This window comes from Squalius cephalus, assembly GCF_949319135.1.
Source record: "Squalius cephalus genome assembly, chromosome: 1".
Classification (NCBI taxonomy): Eukaryota; Metazoa; Chordata; class Actinopteri; order Cypriniformes; family Leuciscidae; genus Squalius; species Squalius cephalus.
In genome coordinates this window covers 63,807,762-63,835,150 of record NC_137122.1, presented here as the reverse complement: position 1 = coordinate 63,835,150, position 27,389 = coordinate 63,807,762, and the positions used below count along the sequence as shown (strand labels likewise).

The following is a 27,389-nucleotide window of genomic DNA, read 5'->3' as shown; positions in this document are numbered from 1 at the left end:
GAGCATCTCAAAATAAGCCCATTTCATTAGTGCATTTCACTTACCCTGATCATCTCTTACAGAGAAATCTCATTTCAAATGCCTGTACATACAGTAGTTCTGCTCTGAGTCAACATCTGTCCATCAGATCCAGAACATGAGCAAGACAGGGTTGACAATCGCATAACCTTTTAAATACTATAGCTCTGTTCCAAACCCTAGTGAGGGAATGCCTTGCTATAGATCTGAAACGCAGCCTTGAACTGATCCGTACTGAAGTGAAACAGAGCAACACTGTACTCAATATTGTTTGACATTAGCATGTTGCTAAGCTAACGCAACAATACTTCTAATAAGCAAAATAATAAATGCCACAAACAAATATTGCCTTACTATCCAGACATTTCAGCAATGATTACAGTTACCATAATGTAAAAACTATCCACTTTTCTTGTTCCCCTTTCCTTTTCAATCCCTCCCCAATCAAACCAACTCCCAATGGATAAAAGTCCCTCTCTACTGTAATTTTTTCTTCTGTATATGTCCCTCAGTAAGTATAACTGACATTTAAGGTGTATTTTTCCCTGCCTATTAAGATGATGGGAAAGGCTCCGGCATCCCTGCGACCTTACATAGTACGAGTAATTTGGAGAATGGATGGATAGATTCTTTTATTTTTCAGTGAGCTTGTTAACGGTCCGTGAAGGACTCGCAATGCTTCTTAGTTTGGCGTTTTCATGTTGGGGGCGCGGAAACCAGACAGAAACCCATTATAATCGGTGATGCTGTCTACACCGGATGCGGTGCGACACGACAAGTCTCCGAACAGTAAACGTCTGCCCCTTTCTATTCAAGCATCCGGTGTAGACACGGTGTTAAAATGCTGGTCAGTTCACTAGGTTTTGGAACAGATCCACATCTTCATCGCTTTGCAGATGATTTAAACTTAGCTCTTGCTATTCTTGTTCTCAAAATGGATAAATTGTGCTGGAAGAGAACCGCAATCTGGCTACGCGCCGTTATGAAGCGTCACACTGGGTGTGTTACAGTCAGCTACAGTAAAGTTTTATCATTCAACAAAACCCAGATGTTCTGAGATATGGAAGGAGCCATTATGAATGTACACGGCCTATATTACGTTATAATATTCACTTAAAGAATACAGCAGGACACTTACACAGTGAACAACACTGTCACCTGACCACATACACACACAGCACGCCCCATTGCACGTGTCTATTTACTAGAAAAGCAATCAGACTTCAATAATAAGCCACTTTTGGTACAATTGCAAAATTGATATCAAACTATTTTTTTTTGTTCATATAAATAACAGGTTTTTTTTTCTGTTTTCGTTTTCCGGGAAGAAAAACAACAAAGTTTTTTTTAGTTGAAGTAAGACATCAGAAACCCTTTTGCTAACGATTCAACAATAAAGCCTGTGTTAAGTTCCAGCCCATCCATATAAAGCACAGAACAACAAAACTACAGCTCTACGACTGAACAAAGCTATGATCAACACTTTACCAACACGGTTTACCAACTAAAAGCAAATAAATGCCTCATCTTTGCGTTGTTTTTTAGGAAAGACTTTTTCTCACAAGTCATGTCTGCAAAAGATGAACGTCACCTGCCAGACTCTCCCATGCATAAAAACTGTAGTTTATTGCCTCTCCTGCTCATATTCCTCAGAATATAACTTGTAAACATCATTCCACTAATGGAATTGAACTCAACAGGAAAGAAATTTGATAACTGAAAATAATTGTTACTTGCTTTGTGAATTACAAGATCCTTACTTCTTATACCATTTCTGTTAGAACAGTGAATACCTTTAGTTTTTCCCATCAGTATATCAGTCAGTGGACAATAACAAGCACAGGCGACTCAAGCTGGAGCTGAACTGGACCCAAAAACGTAAAGTTAGTCAACTTTCTTCCGTGGGAAAAGAAAAATGAGAGTTTTTGCAAATGTCCAGGCTCTTTTCCATATGATGAAAGCATATAGTATATCTCACATAGCCCTAAAAGGATTTTTAAAAAAGTACCATGAAAGGATATCATTTTTGCATTACATCCATCAGATAGTTCTGACAACATCTGACAATAACATCTGATAGTTTTCCATCAGGAACACACACAAATTCAAGTGGTTATTCGTTAACTATTAACTTCATCAGTGCTTGCACATTAGAGGTCTTCACGGGTCCACCTCGACTCGAAAACCTTTTAGTTGCCCCGGTCTCAGGTAATTTTAAATAAATGTGCTTTTACCGAATAGACCAGAGAAGACTAAAATTCTTTTAAAATGTGCCAAATTTTCATTATTAGTTTTGTGCGCTTAACAATATTTTATTTTATTTTATATACATTTCTATGAGAATGTTACTCAGTCAATCTGTTCTTCTGTGTGTAAATGCTTATTTGCTTATTAACATTAACACTAATATTGTAATATTATGTGCAGGTAATACCAGGTATTGATTACAAAAAAACATCTAAATGCAGGTGATGCCAAACTAATCACAAACAATTAAGCCATAACTGTATAATTTCTTGTTTTTCTTCAAACAAAACAATGTGTGAAATCCCCAAAAAAACATATTCTGCATATTTTTTGAAGTATAGGCTACATAATCTGGGAACATGGCTTACGTAAATGGATTGGAGAATGAAATTCATCAACAAATAAGTTGAGAAGAGATGGGCATACTTTAAAAGCTACAAGTGTTTCTTCATTTTCAACCTGTCAAAGATGACAGTCACCAACAGCCACTGGCGTACAGGGACGCAAGCATGTGAAGCCTTGGGTCTAATATTATTGGCTTTTTCTTTTTTTTAAATGTATTTATGCATGTTGCGTTTGGGTAGGAAGTGATTCGGGTCGATCCATGCCGGGTACAGAGTGAATGTGGCAAAGGCTCATATATAGTGCTTTCATATGTACACCCACAGCGCTTTACAATCATATCAGGGACCCGGGAAGATCTCTAATGCACATATTTGACTTTGGTGTGCCTAGATGTCCCTCGTCAGGTCTGATGTCAGTGACGAATGCTATCAGTTCTTGTGTGTCTTCAATCACAGGCTGTTTACATGTTGAAGTGTGACTTTTCTGATCTGGTCACTGTATGCTTTCTCTGTATGGAAAAAATAAACCAGCACAAAAACTTCTCCTTTTGTGTTCTATGGACCAAGTGACACGGGCTTAGTACCAAATAATGGTGACTAAATTACAACTTTTAAAATAATTTTTGGGTCAAGCTCAAGTCTGTGTAATATTGTAATTAATGAAATATTGATACAAATTGAATCTCCAAAAAAAAAAAAAGTCCTTTATCTTTTTCTGAGAGATTTTAGTGTTGCCTGTTTACATTTGTATGGTCAAAGAGTAGATTTCTGAATGTTTTAGCGTGAATCTGATTACTGAAATGTTGATAAAAAATGTTGGGTAACACTTTATTTTACAGTGTCCTTGTTACATATGTTACATGTACTTACCATAGTAATAACAGTAAATTATGTAAAATTAAATGCAACTAACCCTCAACCAAACCCTAACCCTATAGTAAGTACATGTAGTTAATTAATATTACTCAGTACTTAAATGTATAAATACAGTGTAACACTGACACCTTAAAATAAAGTGTAACCAAATGTTGTTCATTAAGAACAAGGGCTGCAATTAACGGATAAATCTCTAAATAGAAATAATAAGTCCTTTATCTTTTTCTGAGAGATTCTGTCTACACTTTTATGGTCGTAGAGTAGATTTCTGAATAGATTTGAGCATGAGTAAACCTGTGCCTGATGGATCCCCTTCCAGAACGGCTCCGGGTCAGTGCATTAAGACCGTGCTTGTGTTTTGGACTTGACGATGGTGATGACGCTGGTGGTGGCCACTTTTGTGACGGGACCCCTGTGGGCCACAGTCCTGGCGAAGCTCTGCAGAGCCTCATATTTGGAGCGCAGCAGCTCCAGCTCAGCTTTAATGCTGGCGTTCTCCGAGACCAGCTTCTCCACCTCGTGCTGGAGCTCGATCTTCTGCTTCTCCAGCTCCTCCTTCTGCGTCACACGCTTCACGCGACAGCTGGCGGCGTAGCCTCGGTTTTTCAGCGTGCGTCGACGCTGTTTCAACTGCAGGATTTCATCTTTGGTCAGGCCGCGCAAGTGCTGGTTCAGCTCTCGCACAGACATGGACACCAGTTCATCATCCGTAAGACTCGTGCCATTCTCACCTGGCTCTCGCTTCACCTGCAGATCAAGTCACCTTCATTTATACAGCGCTTTTAACTATATAGATTGATTCAAAGCAGCTTTACAGTGATAATAAGTAATTAAAGTAACAGAGATTGCAAAGTTAGTTGCAAAGTCACTTTATAGTCAGTAGAATGTCTGTTGGAGGAGCATCACAATGAAGAGTTTGCAGATATTAAGGAGACACTCTACTAACACTCTACTAACACTCAACTAATACACCACCAACACTCCACCGACACTCCACCGACACTCCACTAATACAACACTAATACAACACTAATACTCCACTGACACTCCACCAACACTCCACCAATACACCACCAACACTCCACTAATACACCACCAACACTCCACTAACACTCCACCAATACACCACCAACACTCCACTAATACTCCACCAACACTCCACCGACACTCCACCGACACTCCACCGACACTCCACCGACACTCCACCGACACTCCACCGACACTCCACCAACACAACACTAATACTCCACTCCACTAATACTCCACCAACACTCCACCAACACTCCACTAAACACTCCACCAACACTCCACTAATACTCCACAAACACCCCACTAAACACTCCACCGACACACCACCGACACACCACCGACACACCACCGACACACCACCGACACACCACCGACACACCACCGACACACCACCGACACACCACCGACACACCACCGACACACCACCGACACACCACCGACACACCACCGACACACCACCGACACACCACCGACACACCACCGACACACCACCGACACACCACCGACACTCCACCGACACTCCACCGACACTCCACCGACACTCCACCGACACTCCACCAACACTCCACTCCACTAATACTCCACTAATACTCCACCAACACTCCACTAATACTCCACCAACACTCCACCAACACACCACCAACACACCACCAACACTCCACCAACACTCCACTAATACAACACTAATACAACACTAATACAACACTAATACTCCACCGACACTCCACCGACACACCACCAACACACCACCAACACTCCACCAACACTCCACCAACACTCCACCAACACACCACCAATACTCCAACACTCCACTAATACAACACTAATACTCCAACACTCCACCAACACTCCACCAACACTCCACCAACACTCCACCAACACTCCACCAACACTCCACCAACACTCCACCAACACTCCACCAACACTCCACCAACACTCCACCAACACTCCACCAACACTCCACCAACACTCCACCAACACTCCACTAATACAACACTAATACAACACTAATACTCCACCGACACTCCACCGACACACCACCAACACACCACCAACACTCCACTAATACAACACTAATACTCCACCAACACACCACCAATACTCCAACACTCCACTATTACAACACTAATACTCCACCGACACTCCACTAATACCCCACCAACACTCTACCAACATACCACTAATACTCCACTAATACAACACTAATACTCCACTGACACTCCACTAACACTCCACCAACACTCCACCAATACTCCACTAATACAACACTAATACTCCACTGACACTCCACCAATACTCCACCAACACTCCACCAATACTCCACTAATACAACACTAATACTCCACTGACACTCCACCAACACTCCACCAACACTCCACCAACACTCCACCAACACTCCACTAATACTCCACCAACACTCCACTAATACAACACTAATACTCCACCAACACCCCACTAATACTCCACTGACACTCCACCAACACTCCACCAACACTCCACCAACACTCCACCAACACTCCACCAACACTCCACCAACACTCCACCAACACTCCACCAACACTCCACCAACACTCCACCAACACACCACCAACACTCCACTAATACAACACTAATACAACACTAATACTCCACCGACACTCCACCGACACACCACCAACACACCACCAACACTCCACCAACACTCCACCAACACTCCACCAACACTCCACCAACACTCCACCAACACTCCACCAACACTCCACCAACACTCCACCAACACACCACCAACACACCACCAACACTCCACTAATACTCCACCAACACTCCACTAATACAACACTAATACTCCACCAACACCCCACTAATACTCCACTAATACTCCACTGACACTCCACTAATACTCCACCAACACTCCACTAATACTCCACCAACACTCCACCAACACTCCACCAACACTCCACCAACACTCCACCAACACTCCACCAACACTCCACCAACACTCCACCAACACTCCACCAACACTCCACCAACACTCCACTAATACTCCACCAACACTCCACTAATACAACACTAATACTCCACCAACACCCCACTAATACTCCACTAATACTCCACTGACACTCCACTAATACTCCACCAACACTCCACTAATACTCCACCAACACTCCACCAACACACCACCAACACTCCACTAATACAACACTAATACAACACTAATACTCCACCGACACTCCACCGACACACCACCAACACACCACCAACACTCCACCAACACTCCACCAACACTCCACCAACACTCCACCAACACTCCACCAACACTCCACCAACACTCCACCAATACTCCAACACTCCACTAATACAACACTAATACTCCACCAACACACCACCAATACTCCAACACTCCACTAATACAACACTAATACTCCACCGACACTCCACTAATACCCCACCAACACTCTACCAACATACCACTAATACTCCACTAATACAACACTAATACTCCACTGACACTCCACTGACACTCCACCAACACTCCACCAACACTCCACCAATACTCCACTAATACTCCACTAATACAACACTAATACTCCACTGACACTCCACCAATACTCCACCAACACTCCACCAATACTCCACTAATACAACACTAATACTCCACTGACACTCCACCAACACTCCACCAATACACCACCAACACTCCACCAACACTCCACTAATACTCTCCACCAACACTCCACTAATACAACACTAATACTCCACCAACACCCCACTAATACTCCACTAATACTCCACTGACACTCCACCAATACACCACCAACACTCCACCAACACTCCACTAATACTCCACCAACACTCCACTAATACAACACTAATACTCCACCAACACCCCACTAATACTCCACTGACACTCCACTAATACTCCACCAACACTCCACTAATACAACACTAATACTCCACCAACACCCCACTAATACTCCACTAATACTCCACTGACACTCCACTAATACTCCACTGACACTCCACCAACACTCCACCGACACTCCACCAACACTCCACTAATACAACACTAATACTCCACTCCACCAACACCCCACTAAACACTCCACCGACACTCCACTAATACTCCACCGACACTCCACCGACACTCCACCGACACTCCACCGACACTCCACCGACACTCCACCGACACCCCACTAAACACTCCACCAACACACCACCAACACTCCACCGACACTCCACCAACACACCACCAACACACCACCAACACACCACCAACACACCACCGACACTCCACCAACACTCCACCAACACTCCACTAATACTCCACCAACACTCTACCAACTCTCCACTAACACTCCACTAACACTCCACTAACACACTCCACTAACACTCCATTACACTTCTACTAACACTCCCACTAACACTCTAATGACAGTTAGTAGACAATAGACATGTAGGTGCAATGTTACTTATAGTCAACTGAATGTGTTAAAGGAACCGTCAAAATAAAGTGAAACCGAATTATATGAAGGGATTGGAAAGCCACCCCATGGTTTCAGAGATGGCTTGCTGTAATGGTCTCTGTCTTAAACCTTGAAAAAATAGGGTTTATTGAAGCAAAGTCTTGTATTAATTTCCCCAAGGTCTGGGGTCCCTTCCTCCAACATTTACATGACAGCAGAACTTAAAGATTTTAACACATCGATTACTATGATTTTTGTGCTGATTTCGATCCCCATCTTTACGTGATTTATCTTTCTCCTTTGTACTTTATTTAGGCACTTATGTCATTTGTTATGTTGTCTTGGCTTTTTTTTTCTTTTCTTTTTTTAGGGGGGAGGGTGGGAGATATGGTTGTTTATGTTTGTTAACTTTTGTTGTTCTTATAAAACTAATAAAAACAATATTGAGAGATAAAACCCCATAGAAAAATCTCAAAAGTGCTAGCGCCGAATTAGACTTCCGGGTTCTGACGTCAGACATGAACTAACAATGAACAATTGACGATTAATTGATGTTAAATTCATCATTTTTTAAACACATTTTTAAAACAAAATTTGCATTTGAATTTGTTAACCAAGATGCACTAACGTGGACAATGAATAAAAGATATTAACTAATATTAAAAAAAGATTTATAATAAATGCTGTAAAAAATATTGCTAATTTTTAGTTCATGATTGCTTCGTTTCCTGTTACTAAAAGAAAATATGATTAAATTGTGTGATTTAATACTTTTCTTCTGCGGTCTTAAGCTTTGAATTGTGATTTGGAGACACTTGCGTTTGAAAAATCATCTGAACATACAGTACCTTGAGTGCTTTGTTTCCCTTGTTTGTAGTAGTCATACCACGAGAGCCGCTCTCCACTGCCCCGCTCGACAGGTCTGAGAAAACAACAGAGATACGGTCACACACACACACGCTTCTCAGATCATCAAGCTCACAACTGTGTTCAAACGTTAATCGAAATACATGCAGTGAATTGCTATGTTAATCTAGAATATGTTAATTTCAATCCAAGTTTGAAACAAGAAACAAACAAAAAACAAGAGGTGTTCTACTTTAGTGATTTTCTATTTTATCATGAAAAAAAAAAAGCTTAAAAAGTAATTGTACATCTCTTCTCAACAAGCCACGCTATTTAGGGTATCATTCATGTCAAATCACTAACCATAAGTATGAGCAACATTAGAGGTGGGTATGATATGACCAAATCTTATATCACGATATGAGTAATTTTATTTCACATTAAAGATTTAGATATTTTTGCTTTAAATAAGGTTTTAATATAATTTTTTTTTACATATTTTTGATTCTCGCCAATTATTTTAATATCAAAAAACAAATACTTGCATGACCATGGCGCAACAGTACCACATAAACCAGAACGGCAAGAAATAATGTGGGCCTGAACTGTGATAATATGTAATGTTTCTGTTGCTTGCCTTGAATAGCATTACTACACTGCAAAAAAAATGTTTTTCTTACTTAGTATTTTTGTCTTGTTTCCAGTCCAAATATCAAACATTTCTTATATTAAGATGCATTTACTCAAGTAGTAAAATGACATAAGATATTAAGTCTTGTTTTCTGGGGAAATTAATCAAAATTAAGTGAGTTTTTGCTGAAAACAATCAAAATGATCTACCAATGGGGTGAGAAAAATAATCTCGTTTCTGTTTAAATTAAAATAAATTTTTCTCACCCCGTTGGCAGATCATTTTGCTTTTTTTAAGCATCAACTCACTTAATTTTGATTAATTCCCCCTGAAAACAGGACTTAATATCTTATGTCATTTTACACATCTTGATTTAAGAATTTTTAGATATTTGGACTGGAAACAAGACAAAAATACTAAGTAAGAAAAGCATTTTTTGCAGTAAAAAGAGAAGAAATCACTAATCCTGTTGCTTTGGGTGGATGATATACCTGTAGACACAATAAACCAGTAGAAATTTGTTAAACGGTAGACATTTTTGATTATCATCTCCATCGCAGTTACACTCACATAATTTTGTGCTGTGCCATCATGAAAATCAACAAGATAACTTCGCACTCATTTTAAAGTGACCGATCCATGACATGAAATCCATCTAAATTTAAATGATCTCATGGATGTGGCTGTTGTGGGTCATAGTGCTACAGTAAATGTGGCGTATTCAGATTACTTTGATGTGGTTCTTTTACATTTATCGTGTTTTAAATTCATATTGCCCGTTGTGCACAGATACCCTAAAGTCACCGGGGTGGCGGTGCCACCGGCTTGGGCCCGTCATCGCTACAAGCAGCTATATTTTAACATTTATTTTACACAGACAAGTACAAGTCGACAAGCAATCCAAAAATTAGAGTCAGTAAACAGGCAAAAGACAATTCTCAGTTCAAACAATCTCAGCCTGCAGGATCCAATGAGACATCATTCACACACACACACACACACACACACACACACACACACACACACACACACACACACACACACACACACACACACACACACACACACACACACACACACACACACACACACACACACACACACACACACACACACACACACACACACACACACACACACACACACACACACACACACACACACACACACACACACGCGCGCTCCAAAAACAACTCAGAAATAAAACAAAACAGAGACAAAACTCTAGGCTTGTAACAGGCAAGGCACTACAATAAAGAGCGGTTACTGCAAACAACCAAAAGTATCTCAGTAGCACCAAACTGCTGCCATCTGGGAAGATAACAACTAAAAGCAACAACACACACTGAACTGAAGCACCAAGAATTTACTCATTGTGAATTAATTTCTTCTGTGGGGATGAAACTGAAGCAGATGTGTCACAGTGGGGATGTTGTCACACAGGCAGAGACATGCTTCTTTCTCTATACTCTCTATACATACACACACACACCCACCCCTTCGCCCAGTTTTATGGTGGGTGTCCTCTCTGACTGCAACTGTGGAGAAAGGTGTGCTACACTTGATTAAATCTTGATGGACTTGCACAATCAAATGTCCAACACCATCAGCGAAGGATGCAAGGACAACTGACAGACTCCTCTTAGAGAGTAAGAAGACCTCAAGTACCCGGGAAGAACAGGACATCTCATTGGTCCACAGGCAGTTTCTGCCCATCTTCAGACTAATAATCCCTCAGGTTTAGGACCCGGACCACCATAACAATACCGTAGGACCTTTTAGATGTAGGTTACAGCAGTGTTAGCTGAAACAAAGACAGATCACAATGATCCATAACTATTTTTGAAAACCTACACATTACATCCATACCTTAAAACTAATGTAAACTAAAACACATTCATTTCATACTTACATATGAACCCATCTGGTTTAAACTATAAGAGTACTTTGCTGAGAGAGAAACAGATGTATGTATGTGAGGATATATCATATATTGTGTTAAAAAAATAACAGTTCCAGTCTCTGTTTTTATTTTTTATTTATTTATTTTAATCTGTTTTCGCTTTAGTTTTTTATCAGATGATAAGGCATCCTGAGAACATCCTGTTGCCATTTACTGTCACTGTTAGGGACTACATTTCTAGCAGAAGGATGACATTTATTGGTTTAACTTTAAAAAAGTAGCACATTAATACATATATTTTGCCTTTAATACATGGTATATGCATTGTGTTAAACGTAACCGCTCCACGTCGCGCCAAACAACTCTCTTTTGCTGTTCTAAATTAAGTTCAGGGAAGGAGGAGACGGGAGGCGGCAAGGTAAAACTTTAATCATAAAACATAAACAACAAAATAAAAAGGAAAGCGGCAGCCCCTCATGGACGACTAATACAAAACAACAACATAAAGTCCAGGCCTGGTCCTCTCTCCTTCACTGTCGTCACTTCTACTTTTATCCTTCCGGAGCTCCTCCGTAATGGTGTGTTCACACCAAAAGCGGTACTTGCTCTAGATTACTCATTGGATGTTTCTTGTTTCTCGTGTTACTCACGCCAATAAAAACATTGCACGAGGAGTGTCACACACATTCAACAACATTTCTTTCTGCCATTTTTTCCGTCATCAACCATGTTGGAGATAGTTAGGCTACTCTTGCAGCCCTGTACATGTTATGCAACTCTGAAACACAGAGGTGTCTGGGTTCACAGCACCGTCCAGAGGCGCACACTCACACTCATACTCACACACAAAAAAAATCTGTAAATTTCACCGTCTACTCCAGGAACTGCGCCTGGATGACAGCCGTTTCCAGCGCTACTGGAGGATGACCAGAGCCCAGTGCACAGACTTATCAAAAAGCTGTTAACTGATTGGCTTGCGCAACAACGTGTCATGAGAATTATACGCTCAATTTGAAATTTTTCAACAAGACACGATTGATGCGAATATTGAGCGTTTGCCGTCTTTACATTGACTTTGACTTTTGTCTTTGCATTGACTTTGTATGAAACCTATTTATAAAAATATTTAAATTTGCGCTTGGTGTGAACACAGCATAAGACACAATGCGCAAGTGACGCTCATTAGCACTCGAGCCACCAGTCTCGCTCCGTTCCCACGGCTCTCGGCCCCGCCCTGCTTGACACACACAGCTTCACAGGGCTTATCCCTTTAAACTACCGCCCAAAACAGCATATCTTAACCCATTTTGCGCTTGACATGGATTTTGATAGTTTCTGCTAGGAGGAGGCACCGCCGAGAACAGAGACCACAAGACAGATGGGAGAAAAGTTGTTATCTGAACATTGTTTGCCAAGCAACATTATTTTTAATTTGCTGCGCATGTGTTGTTAGTAGATTACCCACACCTGATGATATTCTGCTTGTTTGCGACCCTATGCTAATTAGTGCTGCTCTTTGTAGATTGTGTCAGTCATTAATGGAATGAGCTGTATTCTTTAATTTGCGCATTATCTGCAGAACCTTCCACTCCCATCAGCGCTTTTACTGGTCTTGCACTAATTTGCCCGTTTAGTAAATCTGTCCCTTAAGGCCAGGGAATACTTACTTTTCCTAGGGCTGTGAAACAATTAATCACGATTAATCGCATCCAAAATAAAAGTTTGTCATTAGGAAATACGTGAGATAAGAAATTAGAACCTTGATCTGTTAGGTCCGTTTACGGTAACCCAAAAGTCGTGAAGAAATTCGTAAGAGCTTTTGTCACTGTTTTACCAGTTAAAATCCTTCACGGAATAGCTTCTGTATACCGAGTAGCAACACACATGATCGTCAATGAATACTGACAACCGGATTTAGTGCGGGAAAGTGGACCCACACAATCCACAAGAACACATTCAAACGGTTCACCTACTGCAGGTATAGGACAGAGAGGAGCAGGCGGCAGGAGCTGGTTAGGTTTTCCACCCACCTGACAGTTATGGCATGTTTTACAATACTACGAGACATCAGTTTTTAACCCTAACCAAAATAGATGTTGGAGCACCCGGTTATAAGTTTTGGTTATCCCAATGTGTCCAGACTAAAAATGGTCATGGGCCAGACTCAACACATGTTGTCGGAATTCCAAGGGCACCATAATTGATCTATCGGTAAGCCCCTCCCCTCGAACGCAGGTGAGCCAATGGCAGTTGAGAATCAGTTGCACGGGTACTGGAACGTGGACATCTTTAGGTTTTAGTGCCATGGAGAAACATTGGAAGAACCAAAGCATCGGTTTGATGGTGTTTATGCTACAAAAATGGTAAAACGATGTGCCTGAGGTACTTGTAACACTGATTCCATGTGTCCTGAGAGGATGGGCAATGGAATTTATTTTATTCCATTTCCTAAACCCAAACAAGACAGAGCAAAATGTCTGCTTTGGATTAAGCTGTGTATTAACCTCAAAAGAGAAAATGAACCATAGAACCGTGAACTGTCGCAGAATTTGGAAGGTTGAAGTATGCTTTGTGCTTTAATCACTTGTATTTTATGTATCTAATAAACTTGATTTCTTTATCATTCCTGGTATTCATTTAGTAGTTTGAGCCTCCAGGCTAACGGCGCCCTAGACACCAATATTTTAACAATTCATAAGATTTTGGTGTGAAGATAAAAGGTTAGGATTAGGATTTTCCCCTCGGTAGTATTACAGCACCCTGTGTTTATTAGCACAGTTTGTTGTTTGCTTTAGGAAACTGATAGAATGCTTGAACCTGAATGAAAACACTGAGTTAAGGCATTAACAAGAGGGCAGGTGAATACATGAAGAGAAACAGAAATGAGGAGAAATAAAAGAACAAATAAAGCAAGGGAACATGGGGGGAGGGGGGTTGGTTAGAGGAAACAGCCTTGTGAAAAATGCATCCTCAGCACATTTGGGCTAGCTTGCAAAATGAAGGGTAAAAAACCCTGATCTCAGCAAGGACCCCAACCAAGGCACCAATTAGGAAGTTGTGTAGCTGAACTTAAATGACTAGAGCGTTCATTTCCAACCTTCAAACCCTGGCAGCATTCATAAATTTAGAGGATGCAATGATGCAATGATACATATATTACAGTATGCATACATATGATAAATGCTGAGCTAACAAAAGCGCTGTGGCCTTGTGTCCCTGTGTCATGTGTTAATGATTGCTTTCCTTTACCGAGGCCTCAGGGATTAGTCCACAGATGGATGCCATTGGGCCGACTATGCTGAAGAAACACCGACCTGCCCCATTTACCTGTCCTCTACAGCACAATGTGACCCTTCAATAAAATAAAACACTGAAGATACACACAGCTCTCTGGAGTACCTGATTTTTTTGTGAAGTATTTCTTTATAACAAGCGTAAAACCACTTAACCACTCTCTCATATCATTCCATGATTGCTTCTCACATAATAAATAAAGGAGCATGAAACATACATCTGAGAGGAAATAAGAACATTAATAAATAAAGTAATTATTTGATTATTGCTGCTTTGAAACAATTTGTATTGTAAAAAGTGCTATATAAATAAAGGTGACTTGACATTATACTAATGTAAATTGAGTATTTAACAATAATAATATTATAATACAATATGTTATAATAAAAGAGTATTAATAGAATAGTTATTATTATAACAATAATAATTAGTATTATCATGATTATTATTATTATTATTATTTTATTTTACAGAGGAACAGTAAAATCACAATGCTAGCATTTATGGTTGTTCTAATTTCTTTGCTTTCAAACTTTAAACCATTGAGCTTTTATTTTGGCGGGAAATACCGTAGGAAGACCTTAAAGGATCATGAACCCCCAAAACACATTTATTGAGATGTGAACAAATACGTACAGGCTGCATATTACTGAAAACACTAAAAGCACTCATACATTTTATTAATAAGTGGAAATTGGTTATTTTTCAGAGCAATTTCGTTCTTCCGGGTTGAAAAGCAAAGTCGAAGTAACGTCACTAAATGTGAGGAAGAAGCATTGAGCCCTTCTCTGCATTTATTCATGAGAAAGAGCTCGTTCAATCCAATCACTGGATTTATCTGACCTCAGTGACGTGAAACAGCTAGCAGACGGTCGGTTTAGCCAGTCTGACTGCTTCCTGACCTGAGCCCCAGTTAGTCTAGGTTAACTCGAAGACTATGTGCCATATTACTAGAGAAAAAAAAAAATGAACCAAAAATGAACCCTATATCATTTTGCGGACACCACTTAGACAGCCAGCCATTGAGTGAGGACAGTCTACTAAGCATCTCATCACTCCTGCAAACAGGAAGGGGACCAGAGCAAATTACAGTGTCTGACATCATATTTGTGAGTTCACACACCTCTTTAACGTTAATTTTAGTGATCTCCGACTGGCGGAGTCGAACATCACTTTTAAATTTGCTTTGATGTCAGGCGCTCTGGCTCTCGGCAAACATGTGACTATGGTGGCTGGTGTCTCTATTTTCACGTTCCGTGTAATAGAATCACCAATAACTAGGGCACATTCAACAGGATTCACAGTGGGTGCTTCACTGAGTGGAGAGAACCTATTTAATGGAAGAGCGGTGTTTTGTCCTGCGACTACAGCATCTCACGGTCACCCAGTTGCCCTGCTGCACGGGCTCTACTTCAGCCGGAATTAGGGCTGCACGATATTGAAAAAAAAAAAACACATTGCGATATTTTTTTCCCAACGATATATATTGCGATATTGCGAGCCATCAATCCAGGCTAAAGTCAATAATTACCATTCCATGATATTAATAATTTCACTAATAAACAAGCTTCATTACAAGTGACAAAAAGGTCACTTAATATTTTATTCCAAAATTAGAACATATTTCTGTAAGAATTCGGTGAACGTTCTACACAATCCAACGTGGCGGCGCTCTTAACAGATGTTTGTTTGTTCATTAGGCTATAGCCTAATTCCTCAAAATAAGCAAAAAAAAAATCTTATTCTCTCTCGATACTGATGATACTGACTCGCGATCTTCGCAGTAGTGAACACGCCAGAGAGAAATGCACATTTCATACAGTTTTATTTTGTTTTGAATGGTTATTTTTAAAAGTAGAGATTTCTGTAGATAATAGATATATTTAGATAGATAAGCTACGGGTTTCGGTTCATGGATGATAGCTTAAGCTGTTCAGTCGCTGGCGCCTCCGTGTCGTGATTATTTATTGTCTGCTATATTAACTTTTTATTTATTAAATCCAGGAAATTGGATAATGAAACACGGATTAAAATTAAGATACAATTAATACAAAACGAAATTCGTTTTAAATAAAGGCTTTGTGCTTTCTGTTTGAGGTCTCTGTGAAAGTTTTAAAGCAGTCTTTTAGTGCCGCATCATAACGGTCGCGTCCGTAATGGAGAACTGTAACGTAACATTGTTTTTTCCTCATAAATGCGAACACGAAAATAAAAGACAAAAGACTTTTTAAAAAAGACAACCATCCACAACTTTATAACACTCCAGGCAAAGTACCTCTTTTTGGTCAACATCCCCCTTTTTGGAGCCGAAATAGTTCCAAATAGCTGGTACGAAATCATCATTTTTTTTGCGGCGGATCCTCTTCGTCGCCCATTTTTAGCTATAGGATTGCCAGTGAATGTTGGCTGTGATCGGTGAGCAGTGGCACAGCGAACCAATCACTGTGCAGGCACGCGGAACGTGCAAATGTCACCGCAGCAACAAGCCATACAACAAACTCGTGTTTACTGTGTGCTACCATTCTTTTAATACACCATGAGTGCTACTACCCTTCACATCGCATGTTCCGGCGATGTGACTATCACTCATGCGCACATCGCGATGTCGATGTTAAAACAGAATATCGTTCAGCCCTAGCCGGAACTGAACAATGTACAGAGTTCACTAAGCTAGTTGCATCCAAAGCAGTATCTAAAGCCCTTGCACTCTTACTATCTTCTGAAATCTTCTCCGTCAGCCTGTCTATTTCTCTGCATTTATCACATGTGTAGCCCTCACCGCTGACAGAGAATGCTATACTATACATGTGGCAGGCAGTGCAAGTGACAATAACAGAAGACATGGCTCATCGTGTTTGTTTACTGACCCGACTCACCACAGTTGTTTGATGGACGCGTAAAAGTCCATCAAAAGTCCATCAGCGTGCGAGAAAAAAAAATGGTAAGCACAGATGGCGGGTTAACAGGTTAGCAAAATGCTAACGCATATGCTGATTTAGATTAAAGTTAGTGATGTCAGATTAATGTGACATACAATACAGAAATATAAACAGCAAGGAAAGATAGAAAAAAACAGATTAAAAACAAAGCTAGGTTATATGGAGCAATCAGCAACAAACCCAATCCACTCAGGAAGACAGGAAATTGATGTGCAGCAGAAGAAAGGAAATCATTGAGGTTTGGAATGACATGAGTGTAAGTAAATGATGACAGAATGATAATTTTTGGGTAAAGTAAGCCTTTAAACCCCATTAGCCCATCCCTAGTGCTGCCCAAGCTAGAGAGAAGTACAGTGAACGATCATTATGGAAATAGACATTTAGTGAAAGCCATCATCAGGTTTCAGGATACTAATGTACATGCAAGTCATGTTCTAACCTGCTGACCTCTCAGAAGCCCTGATGCCCCTTAATGAAGACTGCCACTGGCTTAGCAACCCTGCATTTCATTTCATGCATGATCAGCACCTCTCTCTCTCTGATCTGCCTCATCAAGTACAACCAGAAAAGATAAAAAGAAGAGGAAACGAGTAGTTTTATGCAGATCTAATCATCTCTCCCTTCAACAGAGTCAAGTCAATTATCAAACAAGCTCCGTGTGTCGAGCAGCATTTAACTGCAAATTAAAAATCAGACTGGGCCGATGGCTAGGGTTGTGTTTCTTCAAGACGGGCATCAATTTATGCACAGAGGGCAGGGAAGCCATAAACTAGCGGCTATTCAGAGCGTGAAAAGGAGATGCAAATTATTCTGAAGTTTCAGCGCCATTAACAGTCAATAACCCAATGGAAGCACTGTTGATAGATAGACAGTGATAGAGGAGTGGCGCTGGCCAAAAACATCTCGAGAAGTGTTCTCTCAAAGTCAACCCTGCTTACATTGCAGGAAAAAAGCCTCATTAGTCAGCTGTAAACACACCGGAGCCCAACTTTTGTGAAGAGATTGAATTTGAGAGCTCGAATTTGAGAGCTCAATGAAAGGTAGATTCATTATTGACATTTGGAGACACCCTCAAACATTGTAAAAAAAGATTAGAGTCTCTTTCTAATGCTGTATTGATTTTGCAGGGCCGCACACACGGGTAAGGCTTGGAATGCAAAAAAAGCTTTTATAAACTATCAGATAACATTTATTTCCTCAGTTTAAATACAGGGAAGAAGTAAATCTGGCAAATATTAAATGGCAGGGCCAAAAACCTGAGTTCAAATCAAATGTACTAGAACGGTGTTAGGAAAAAAAAAAAAGAGAACAGGACACGAGACGTTTCATAGCTGACTTTAATGAACAAGTCTGAATGACCTGTTGACCATGCTAAAAGAGGTCATCGGCAAAAAAAGCACTGATGATCTGACATGCATGTTGAAGTTTAGCGACGTCCATTGTCAAATTCTGCTGGAATGAAAGTGTCAGTGTTCCCTCACGAGGTCGCATCTTCAATTTGCTCCCACTAAAATCTGCGAGCGAAACTTCTCGGACAAACTGTAATAAATACAAACATGAATCTCAACCATATTGTTTGCGATCAAGGTTGGTGAATAAATGCACTCATGCAACCTCTGTGCTACAAGAGAAAGTAAAAACTTAACATTTGAAATTATTGGAATTAATATTAGGAGCCACCGTTTTTCTATTATTATTATTATTATATCCGTTTTAGTCCATGCACCACCTACAGGCCAATTAAGTGAAGTGACGTGAAAGTATATAATAAAAGTATATATATTTGGTCTTTTACTCTATACAACACTGAATTTTCATGTTGTTTGGTTCCATTAACAGTTCTTGAACACCTGATTTTTCCTCGATGAAAGTACATGGTACGTGGGGGAAAAGAAAAATAATAGTTAAGGAACTGAAAATTAGAATATAGGAACCAAAATGGTTAAATTACTTAAGATTTCCAGTCTTATTCCAGACTAGTTGGAGAAATTGGACAATATATGGCAGAAATAATAAAAAGTTATTTGTCTTTAAACCCAATTGTTTGTTAAATTTGAGCTCTTTGATGCAGGCTTATTCTGCATTAATTCTACTATACATTAACATCTTTAAATAAAACATTCTTGCACAGTGTTACGTCTCAAAGAAAGAAAGAAAGAAAGAAAAACACATAGCAACAGCAAGAGAAAGACAACTGCGGTAAAAAAAAAAAAAGACGCTCTCACTTACACTGAGTTTCATCAGACACCCCTCCCAACACCCCCCCCCAAAAACCCTATTGATCTCTCCTGGAGTCCCGAGCGCTGCATTCAGGAGGACCGAGGGACTGTTGTTTCTGCAGAGACCGCATTAGAAACGCAAGATTTCAGGAGCACCTCCTCCACTCATTAAACACTTTCTTTAGGTTGCATCAACTCCTGTCCAGCAAACCTTCAGCCGATGAATGGTGGATCATTTTGACCAGAAATACCAGTCACAGACAAAGGGAAAGCTGGAATGATGGACCACAGTACATCTTTCAAATGAATCTACACCCCTGCTGCTTGATGAAGGCGCTCATCTGTTCAGGTGCCATTACATACAGCTAGATGGGGTTTATGACACAAAAGGGCGTGCTTATTAATGCCAGGCAGATTCAGGCTTGCCCAAAGTCATTGCTGATTAGGTCAAAAGTCTCATTACACAAATTTGACCAAATACATGAATGTGCACCACACAAAACAACACCTCATCCTCTGAAACCGGGATCATTTTTTTGTGGTTGTTCTGTCTTTCCAAGCTGATATTTCAATATCTTCATATTTTTGTAATAGCTGTTGAGTAAACAAGTGTGCACAATAAAATCACAATGGCATTTGAACAAAAGGTTGAACTGTGTTCTCAATACATGTTCATATCATTAGCAGGTCAGGGCAACTAAAATTGTAAAATGTTTTAAATTACAACATTTGTTGACTATTTCTGATATTACAGTTTATATTTGACTTTTCACAGTTGAATGAAGGTTCAATTGTTACAGCTTACATCATATAGTGTGACAATATATGCCACATTATTGGGCATGTTGCTAATGTGTTTAATGATTTTTTTGTTTTGTTTTTGTTTTATATGTTTGTTTTTTGTAACAATACAAAACTCCACAAAATATAATGCCAGATTAGAGCTGTGTTCAAATGTTTATCTCCTATACTGCAAAAAATAAAATAAATCAAACACATTACATATTTCCTAAATGAATGTGCAATATTTTAAAAGATTTTAGGCACTTTATGTTTTTACAGTCTCTAACCATCAGCTCAATATAGATGCTTATTGCGATAAGGAGAGTTGGAGATGCTCAGATACATCGTTTATGCGTATCATATTATAACAGCAAGCAATTCAGAAAAGCAACCTAAGATTAATATTAGGATAATTATCAAAAATGAATCATTTAAAATGGAAATCACTTGTGACAGAATTAAAACTCTGCAAACACACAAGCATTCAAACAGGTCTTTTTTTTAAAGGTCTCTGAAAAACGCTCAGCAACGCTTATTAATCGAAATTATTCGATATTCCCACTAGCAATCATCTGTTTTTGAGAGTCATACTGTAAAGCACATGACCATCACGCAAATTTGGAATATAGATCCGGCAAATGATTCCTGAGCTGAGAAAAATTCATAAACCGAGCAGCATTATGATGAATCAGCATCTACGTTCTGATTAAATCTTCTTCCCCTCCGATATTTACCTAGATATGAAAAACTGCATAATAAAAGAACAAATTCCCCCCATCAGAAATCAATATATCTGAATACATCTTCATTTCATATTGACAAACACGCGCGCCTTACCTGGTGCTGAAACACACAGCGCCCTTATGATGAAACAGCAGCTTTGTGCTGGTGTGTGTGTGTGTGTGTGTGTAATCCACACATTTCTGCACATCCCCCTAGCTGTCACTATAATACCTCTAATTCACAGCAACACACGCAGGGAATCCCCATAGACTTGCGCGCCTCTGATTCCAATCACGTTTATTAAATATGTTTACGACACAAAGCGGCTCGTTTGCAGCTGTGAATCAACATAAATGCACGTGCGCGTATATAGAGCTGCTTTATGTATATGCTATTGATATAATATGACAGTAAGTGGAGGCGTGCATGCACACTCAGCACAACAACACTCTCACACATTTCATGAAACAATAATCGAGTCGACTCACCTGAACAACAGAAGCCTTTCTCTATGCGCGTGTGGAGTGAGTCCAGAATCCAAAGTGTGTTTGAGTGAAATCAGACGTGTAAATGTGTTATTGTCGCTCGGATTCTCTTTCTCTTGTACTGAAATCATCAGACGTCATATGATGTTTGATCACGTGGCTTCATTCATGTATGCTCTACGACACCGCTCATTTAAAGGAGCAGTCTTCAATACAATTTTAATCATTAAAATGATACATTTTTGTTTTTAAATAATTCCTCATTCATGATATATGGAGGGTGCTTCTAAGTAACATCTCAACATACCAACACCCCCCCTTTTTTTATAAAGAATGCATGAATGAATGGTCAACATGTTAGATATTTTACATTAGGTGGAAAAGGTTATTCCTGAGAGATGAGAGATGTTTTAATATTTTGTTTTATAATTTATACAAAAAATGTATATAAGAAATTACACATTAAATACTGTGCAAATGTCAGTGTAATTGGACAGTCGATTATATACAGACGATTGAAGTGTCACGCCACTGTTAAGTGACAAAAAAGAATTACAATCAATGTTTATTAAAAATGACAATTCAAATTAGCTTCCAAATTGCAAAACACCTCAGTTCAATCGGTTAAGCAAAAAAAAAAAAAAGAATTTTGGGTAAGCACATTTAAAAAAAAATCAATGGCATAGCTGGCATGACTTCCTTCAATATGTGTCTTTTTAAAGAGTACATTTTCTCTGTCCATTTAAACATAAACTCAAACATTTCTAATGACAGAACAGTATAATTTAGTTTGTGCAATTCTACACACACACACACCACACACACACACAGTTTCTTCAGCTCAAGCAGGACTCTTAAATTGAAAGTATCTAGTAGTTTTGATAGTTTGCTGCTGCTGGCTTCACATCTTCACCCAGAGAACCCAGAACCACTCCATGCGCTGACAAAAAGTGATGAGCGCACACTGAGCAGAGTTGCCTCCATAAAATTCAGAGGAAAGAAAAAAAACCTTTAGACCAGTTCAGTCTGCTGGGGAAGATGCTTACTTTGGATCTTTGATAGGGAATATACACACGTTGAGTTGGTAGTTCACTGAAAAAAAAAGAAAACTGTCACCATTTACCATTACAAACCTTTAACCATCTGTTCTTTTGCGTACGGAACACAACAGAAGATATTCTGTAAAAAATGAGACAGAAGAAAGAAATGCATACAGGTTTGGAACAAATTGTGAGAAAATTATAATGGAATTTTCATTTTTGGGTGAACTATCCCTGTCATGGAAATACTCAATAAGAATACAACCTACTTCTTCAACACGGAAAATTCAAACAACTTCCAGTTGTTAATATAATAAAATAATTTAGGCTACTACAGTACCTTGAGGTAATTTCCTGAATACTTACTATACAATACAATATTTCCCTGAATTATGGTGACGGCGTCCCGTTAAGAAGCTACTATCACTACCTCAATCACACATGAGCACACACATCTTTAGCATCCATACACTCTCACCGTCCTTCTCAGGTGTATACGCTGGTCCGACACAGGATCATTAATACTAACTCAAGAGTATTACAGCCTCACCCCGAGGGCTTTTCTATAGTCTTCCAACACTATCACTGTCTCTGCGGTGGTCTTTTGAGCATAGAATCTTTAGTACATCTATTCCTCAGATGTGTCTTACCCGTGTAAGACTGGAGAAACTGGAAGAACTGGAAGATAGGGCTACTCTCTGAGAAAACAAAGGAAATTAACATTTGAACTCTCTTGCTATATTACCATCCCCATTCGAGACACAATCACACTTGAGTGGATCACCTCCCAATTTACACATCATTCCCTTCACCCATCACTACCTGAATTCACCCAAACATCTATATGGTTTAATATGAACAAATATCACACAGTATTATACATGTTTGGTTTCATTTGAAATGTCTCAGTGCGACTGGTACAAAAGTCTCATTCCCACCGAAGTAAACCAAAAAGGTAATAAGGTGTGGAGAGTTTAGAGATATCTTGATAACTGCTGTGGTTGTGCCCCCATGTAAATCAACCTCTGTCCACATTAAGTCTGGGACGATGATTAATGCAAATTCCCACTGTGAACTCATGTTTACATTTGAAAAGAGGTTTCTGCCTTGGTCTGAGTATTTAGGGAGATGCTGAAGACGGCTTGTGGCGATTTGTAGCTCAGATCAGCCGGTGATGTAGCCTGACGTCGTCATACTAAGATTCTAATCAGAATGTGAGTCTGATACTGCTCCATTGGGCTGTGATTATGGGGCATGAAGTTTCATAAACAAAGTTCAGTAGGAGCACGTTCAAATAATCAATCCAATCAACTTGTCATAAAACAATTACCATGTCTACCCTATCAGCATGAGAGGAAGCATATATTTATTCACTCTGTCAACTCACCTAACATTCCTTGACAGTTTTCAGCATCCCTCCACTTACTCTTGGCCTGTTCTTACACAGCCTGGGATACGGGGGGAGTACTTTGGGTTCGGGCCGAATACCGAGCCCGGAGCCTCTCCTCGGACAGCACGCCAAATATGCATTTATTCTATCTGACTTATTTGTAAGTGTGAACTCATGAAATCCAATTCTTTAGCGGCAGTCATATTTGTTGTAAACGAATTCAACCCAAGCGCTGACGTTGGTGACGTTGATGATTACATTACTGTTGATCATCTGTCCATCATCGTATAAAGCCCGCCCTGACAATTTGATTGGTCCGAACAGCTTTTGTTCGAGCATAATGGCTCCACAATGGATCAAGTCCAGACCGAACTTCCCGACCTAAAAATGTTGTGGGCGGGGCTAAGTGTGGCTGGCATTCAGGCTACCGGTGATGCTGAGAGTGGCCAAAACTCTCAGCATCATGTATTTTCTGATGTCAGGTTCACATCTTTTCTCTTTATTCTAGAGCATTTGATGTTTTGTATTTATTATCTTTGAACTGATTATGAAATTGGCATGATACTATTTACCTGGCATAATAAATTGTTACATTTGATTTATTCTGACTGACTCTGAAATTATTTTCCCAAGTAAATTAAACGGATTCATACGTTACCGCAAGTTTTGCGTCAGATTAGTGACGACTAATATTTGGTACTAATTCAAGTGTACTTGGTTTGCAAAGACAAGAAGTGAATTTCCATTTAGAACAGCAAATGCTGCTTGACCAATCTAAACTCGGGTGTGTCTTACCTCTGTTTTAATTTAATGTTACTTTAGATAAGTGTACGTGGAAAACCACAGCATGGCCAATCCAAAGCTATTACAAGAGAAGTAATGTTGGTCAGCTTATATCTGTAATAGTGGCCATTCCTCTACTGAAGTAAACATTAAGTTGAATTCAAGTGTATGCAATTCCATGGGGGCTATACCAAAGTATCTTTGATTGTGTAAACGTGAATGTGACCGATTTCTTCCGTCTTCCGTCAGCAGCGTCACTGCGGAGTCGTGAATGCGGATTGACAACAGACCCGGAAGAGAATACAATGCTGAATAAAGTCGTAGTTTTTGTTATTTTTGGACCAAAATGTATTTTCGATGATTCAAAAAATTCTAACTAACCCACTGATGTCACATGGACTACTTTGATGATGTCTGTATTACCTTCTGGACATGGCCAGTATACCGTACATACATTTTCAATGGAGGGACAGAAAGCTCTCGGACTAAATCTAAAATATCTTAAACTTTGTTCTGAAGATGAACGGAGGTCTTACGGGCTTGGAACGACATTAATGACATAATATTTGGGTGAACTAACCCTTTAAAGAGTTAAAAAGAATAATCAAACATTCGCTCACTTTTAATGATGCTCAGATATCATTAAAAACTTTTTCATTTATGGAGTCAGATGAAATAATGAGGTAATACATATGAGAATAATACATATTGTTTTGCGTAAAAGGAAAGACAGTAACGCACAGAGACCTTCACCCGTCTTAGCGGAAACCCCCATTTGGACCGTTATACAGGCTTCCACCTTACACAACTCCCAAGTTGCTCTTTGTAGGAATGAAGTTTTATTCACGGCCGGGAGATCACTGGTCACAACAACCAAGCGAGTCTCCTGAACAGAAAGATACATATATATTTAAATCTTACAGTTGAGTAAAAATCAATGTCATTCAAGTTTTCTTTACTGTGATTTGTTCTGGTGATTGGTTTGTAATGATCTAAGCTAATCATATGACTGGTAGTTCTACTGTGTTAAAGGACAAGTTCAGTATTTTACACTTAAAGCCCTTTTTACAGATCGTTTCTGATGAAATAGAACGGTTAAGATTAAATTTTGGACAAATGCTGCTGTCCCGAGAATTTTAGGTTTCTTTCACTTTCCCCCCCACCAGTAGACTGGGTGTATAGGTGCACTCGAACACTCCTTCCTAAAACACATTAAACTTTCGTTTACAAAGACGTGAAACTCACCGAGTGGTCAGGGGTGTCCACTGATATGCTCACACAAAAATCGCTGCAAAATATGCTTTCCAACAGGTGTTTTACCATTCGTTGTAAAACTGTGGAGCTATTTTTCCAAACGCCTCACACCCGAACTAGTGGTGCGTTCAAGTCATCTCGTATAGATCGTATTTACGAGTTGAACGCACATGAACGCCACCACAATGTCGTAAATACCAGTGGGGAGCTCGGGATTTTCTTTAAGCCCCGATCTGTACGAGTTGGGGGCGTGTCAGTGATTAACATGGCGGAATACACAATACGTAAAGGTATTTAGCTGTGATATTGTCAGGCTTTTCTATTTACAGCGCAGTTAGCTAATCGCCAACACAGAATATGATAGTATTATAATATAACAATGCAACATATAACGATGAGCTGGCAGTGGCTTCATAAATTAATTAAAAACATAAGAATACAAAGTACACCTGATGCACATTTCTTTGTTCTTCATTTTCTAGAACAAGATTTTAAGAATTTTACTGTATTTTTGTGTAATTAATTAAGAGAAAGTACTCCGCCATCTTGCTCCGACGAAAGTGACTTGAACGCACATGCCGTTATAAGCACGACTTCCCACCTCGTACGTACGAACTTCCCAGGAGGACTTGAACGCACCATTCTTCCGTTGAGAGCTTGAATAATAGACACTCCAGCCCAGTTGGTGGCGATAATGCACCTTTGCAAGCAAACCACTGGCATTTCATTGTTTGCGATCCGCCGTAAAAAAATACAAATAAATAAAAAACCACGAAGAAGAAGAAGAAAACAACCCCTGAACCCCATTTCAGTTTCTGGCGCGGAGTAATACCGTACCTCACAGCACATCCAATGCAAGCGAAAGAAACCTAAAATTCTCGGGACAGCAGCATTTGTCCAAAATTTAATCTTAACCGTTCTATTTCATCAGAAACGATCTGTAAACAGGGCTTTAAGTGTAAAATACCGAACTTGTCCTTTAAGCACTTTTTGGGTAAGTCTACATGGTCTATGACCTGAGCATCCTAGTCTGCATTATTTCTTTGTTTGTATACATTTGATTTTGAAAATATGAAACCTTTTTGACCACTTTTGAAGCCATTACATAAAATATTTCTGCCACAATCCATTTAACATTTAAG

The 27,389-nt window shown here is 39.6% G+C and overlaps 1 protein-coding gene across 2 annotated transcripts; it reads right to left on the bottom strand.

Annotated features, from left to right (window-relative positions):
• Nucleotides 1-1,301: 1,301 nt before the first annotated feature.
• Nucleotides 1,302-21,948, bottom strand: mafga (v-maf avian musculoaponeurotic fibrosarcoma oncogene homolog Ga). 2 transcript variants are annotated; one of them, XM_079873746.1, is made up of 3 exons: nt 21,784-21,948; nt 8,806-8,879; nt 1,302-4,232 (listed from the first exon to the last, which is right to left on the bottom strand). In XM_079873746.1, exons 2-3 carry the CDS (start codon nt 8,839-8,841, stop codon nt 3,825-3,827), a joined length of 444 nt encoding a protein of 147 aa, XP_079729872.1. In that variant the 5' UTR covers nt 8,842-8,879; nt 21,784-21,948; the 3' UTR covers nt 1,302-3,824. The 2 variants fall into 2 exon arrangements, with proteins under 2 accessions (XP_079729872.1, XP_079729871.1); XM_079873745.1 differs by lacking the exon at nt 21,784-21,948 and adding an exon at nt 21,410-21,541 and having other exon boundaries at nt 1,339-4,232.
• Between the last annotated feature and the right edge of the window lie 5,441 nt (nt 21,949-27,389).

Bases quoted from the DNA above. Each gene is read 5' to 3' on its own strand.
- mafga (XM_079873745.1), bottom strand. From the start codon at position 21,503: ATGTGCAGAAATGTGTGGATTACACACACACACACACACACACCAGCA. The intron at 8,880-21,409 runs GTAAGGCGCGCG...TTGTTTTCTCAG, and splicing joins GCTGTGTGTTTCAGCACCAG to ACCTGTCGAGCGGGGCAGTG. The intron at 4,233-8,805 runs GTACTGTATGTT...CTTGATCTGCAG, and splicing joins AGGGAAACAAAGCACTCAAG to GTGAAGCGAGAGCCAGGTGA.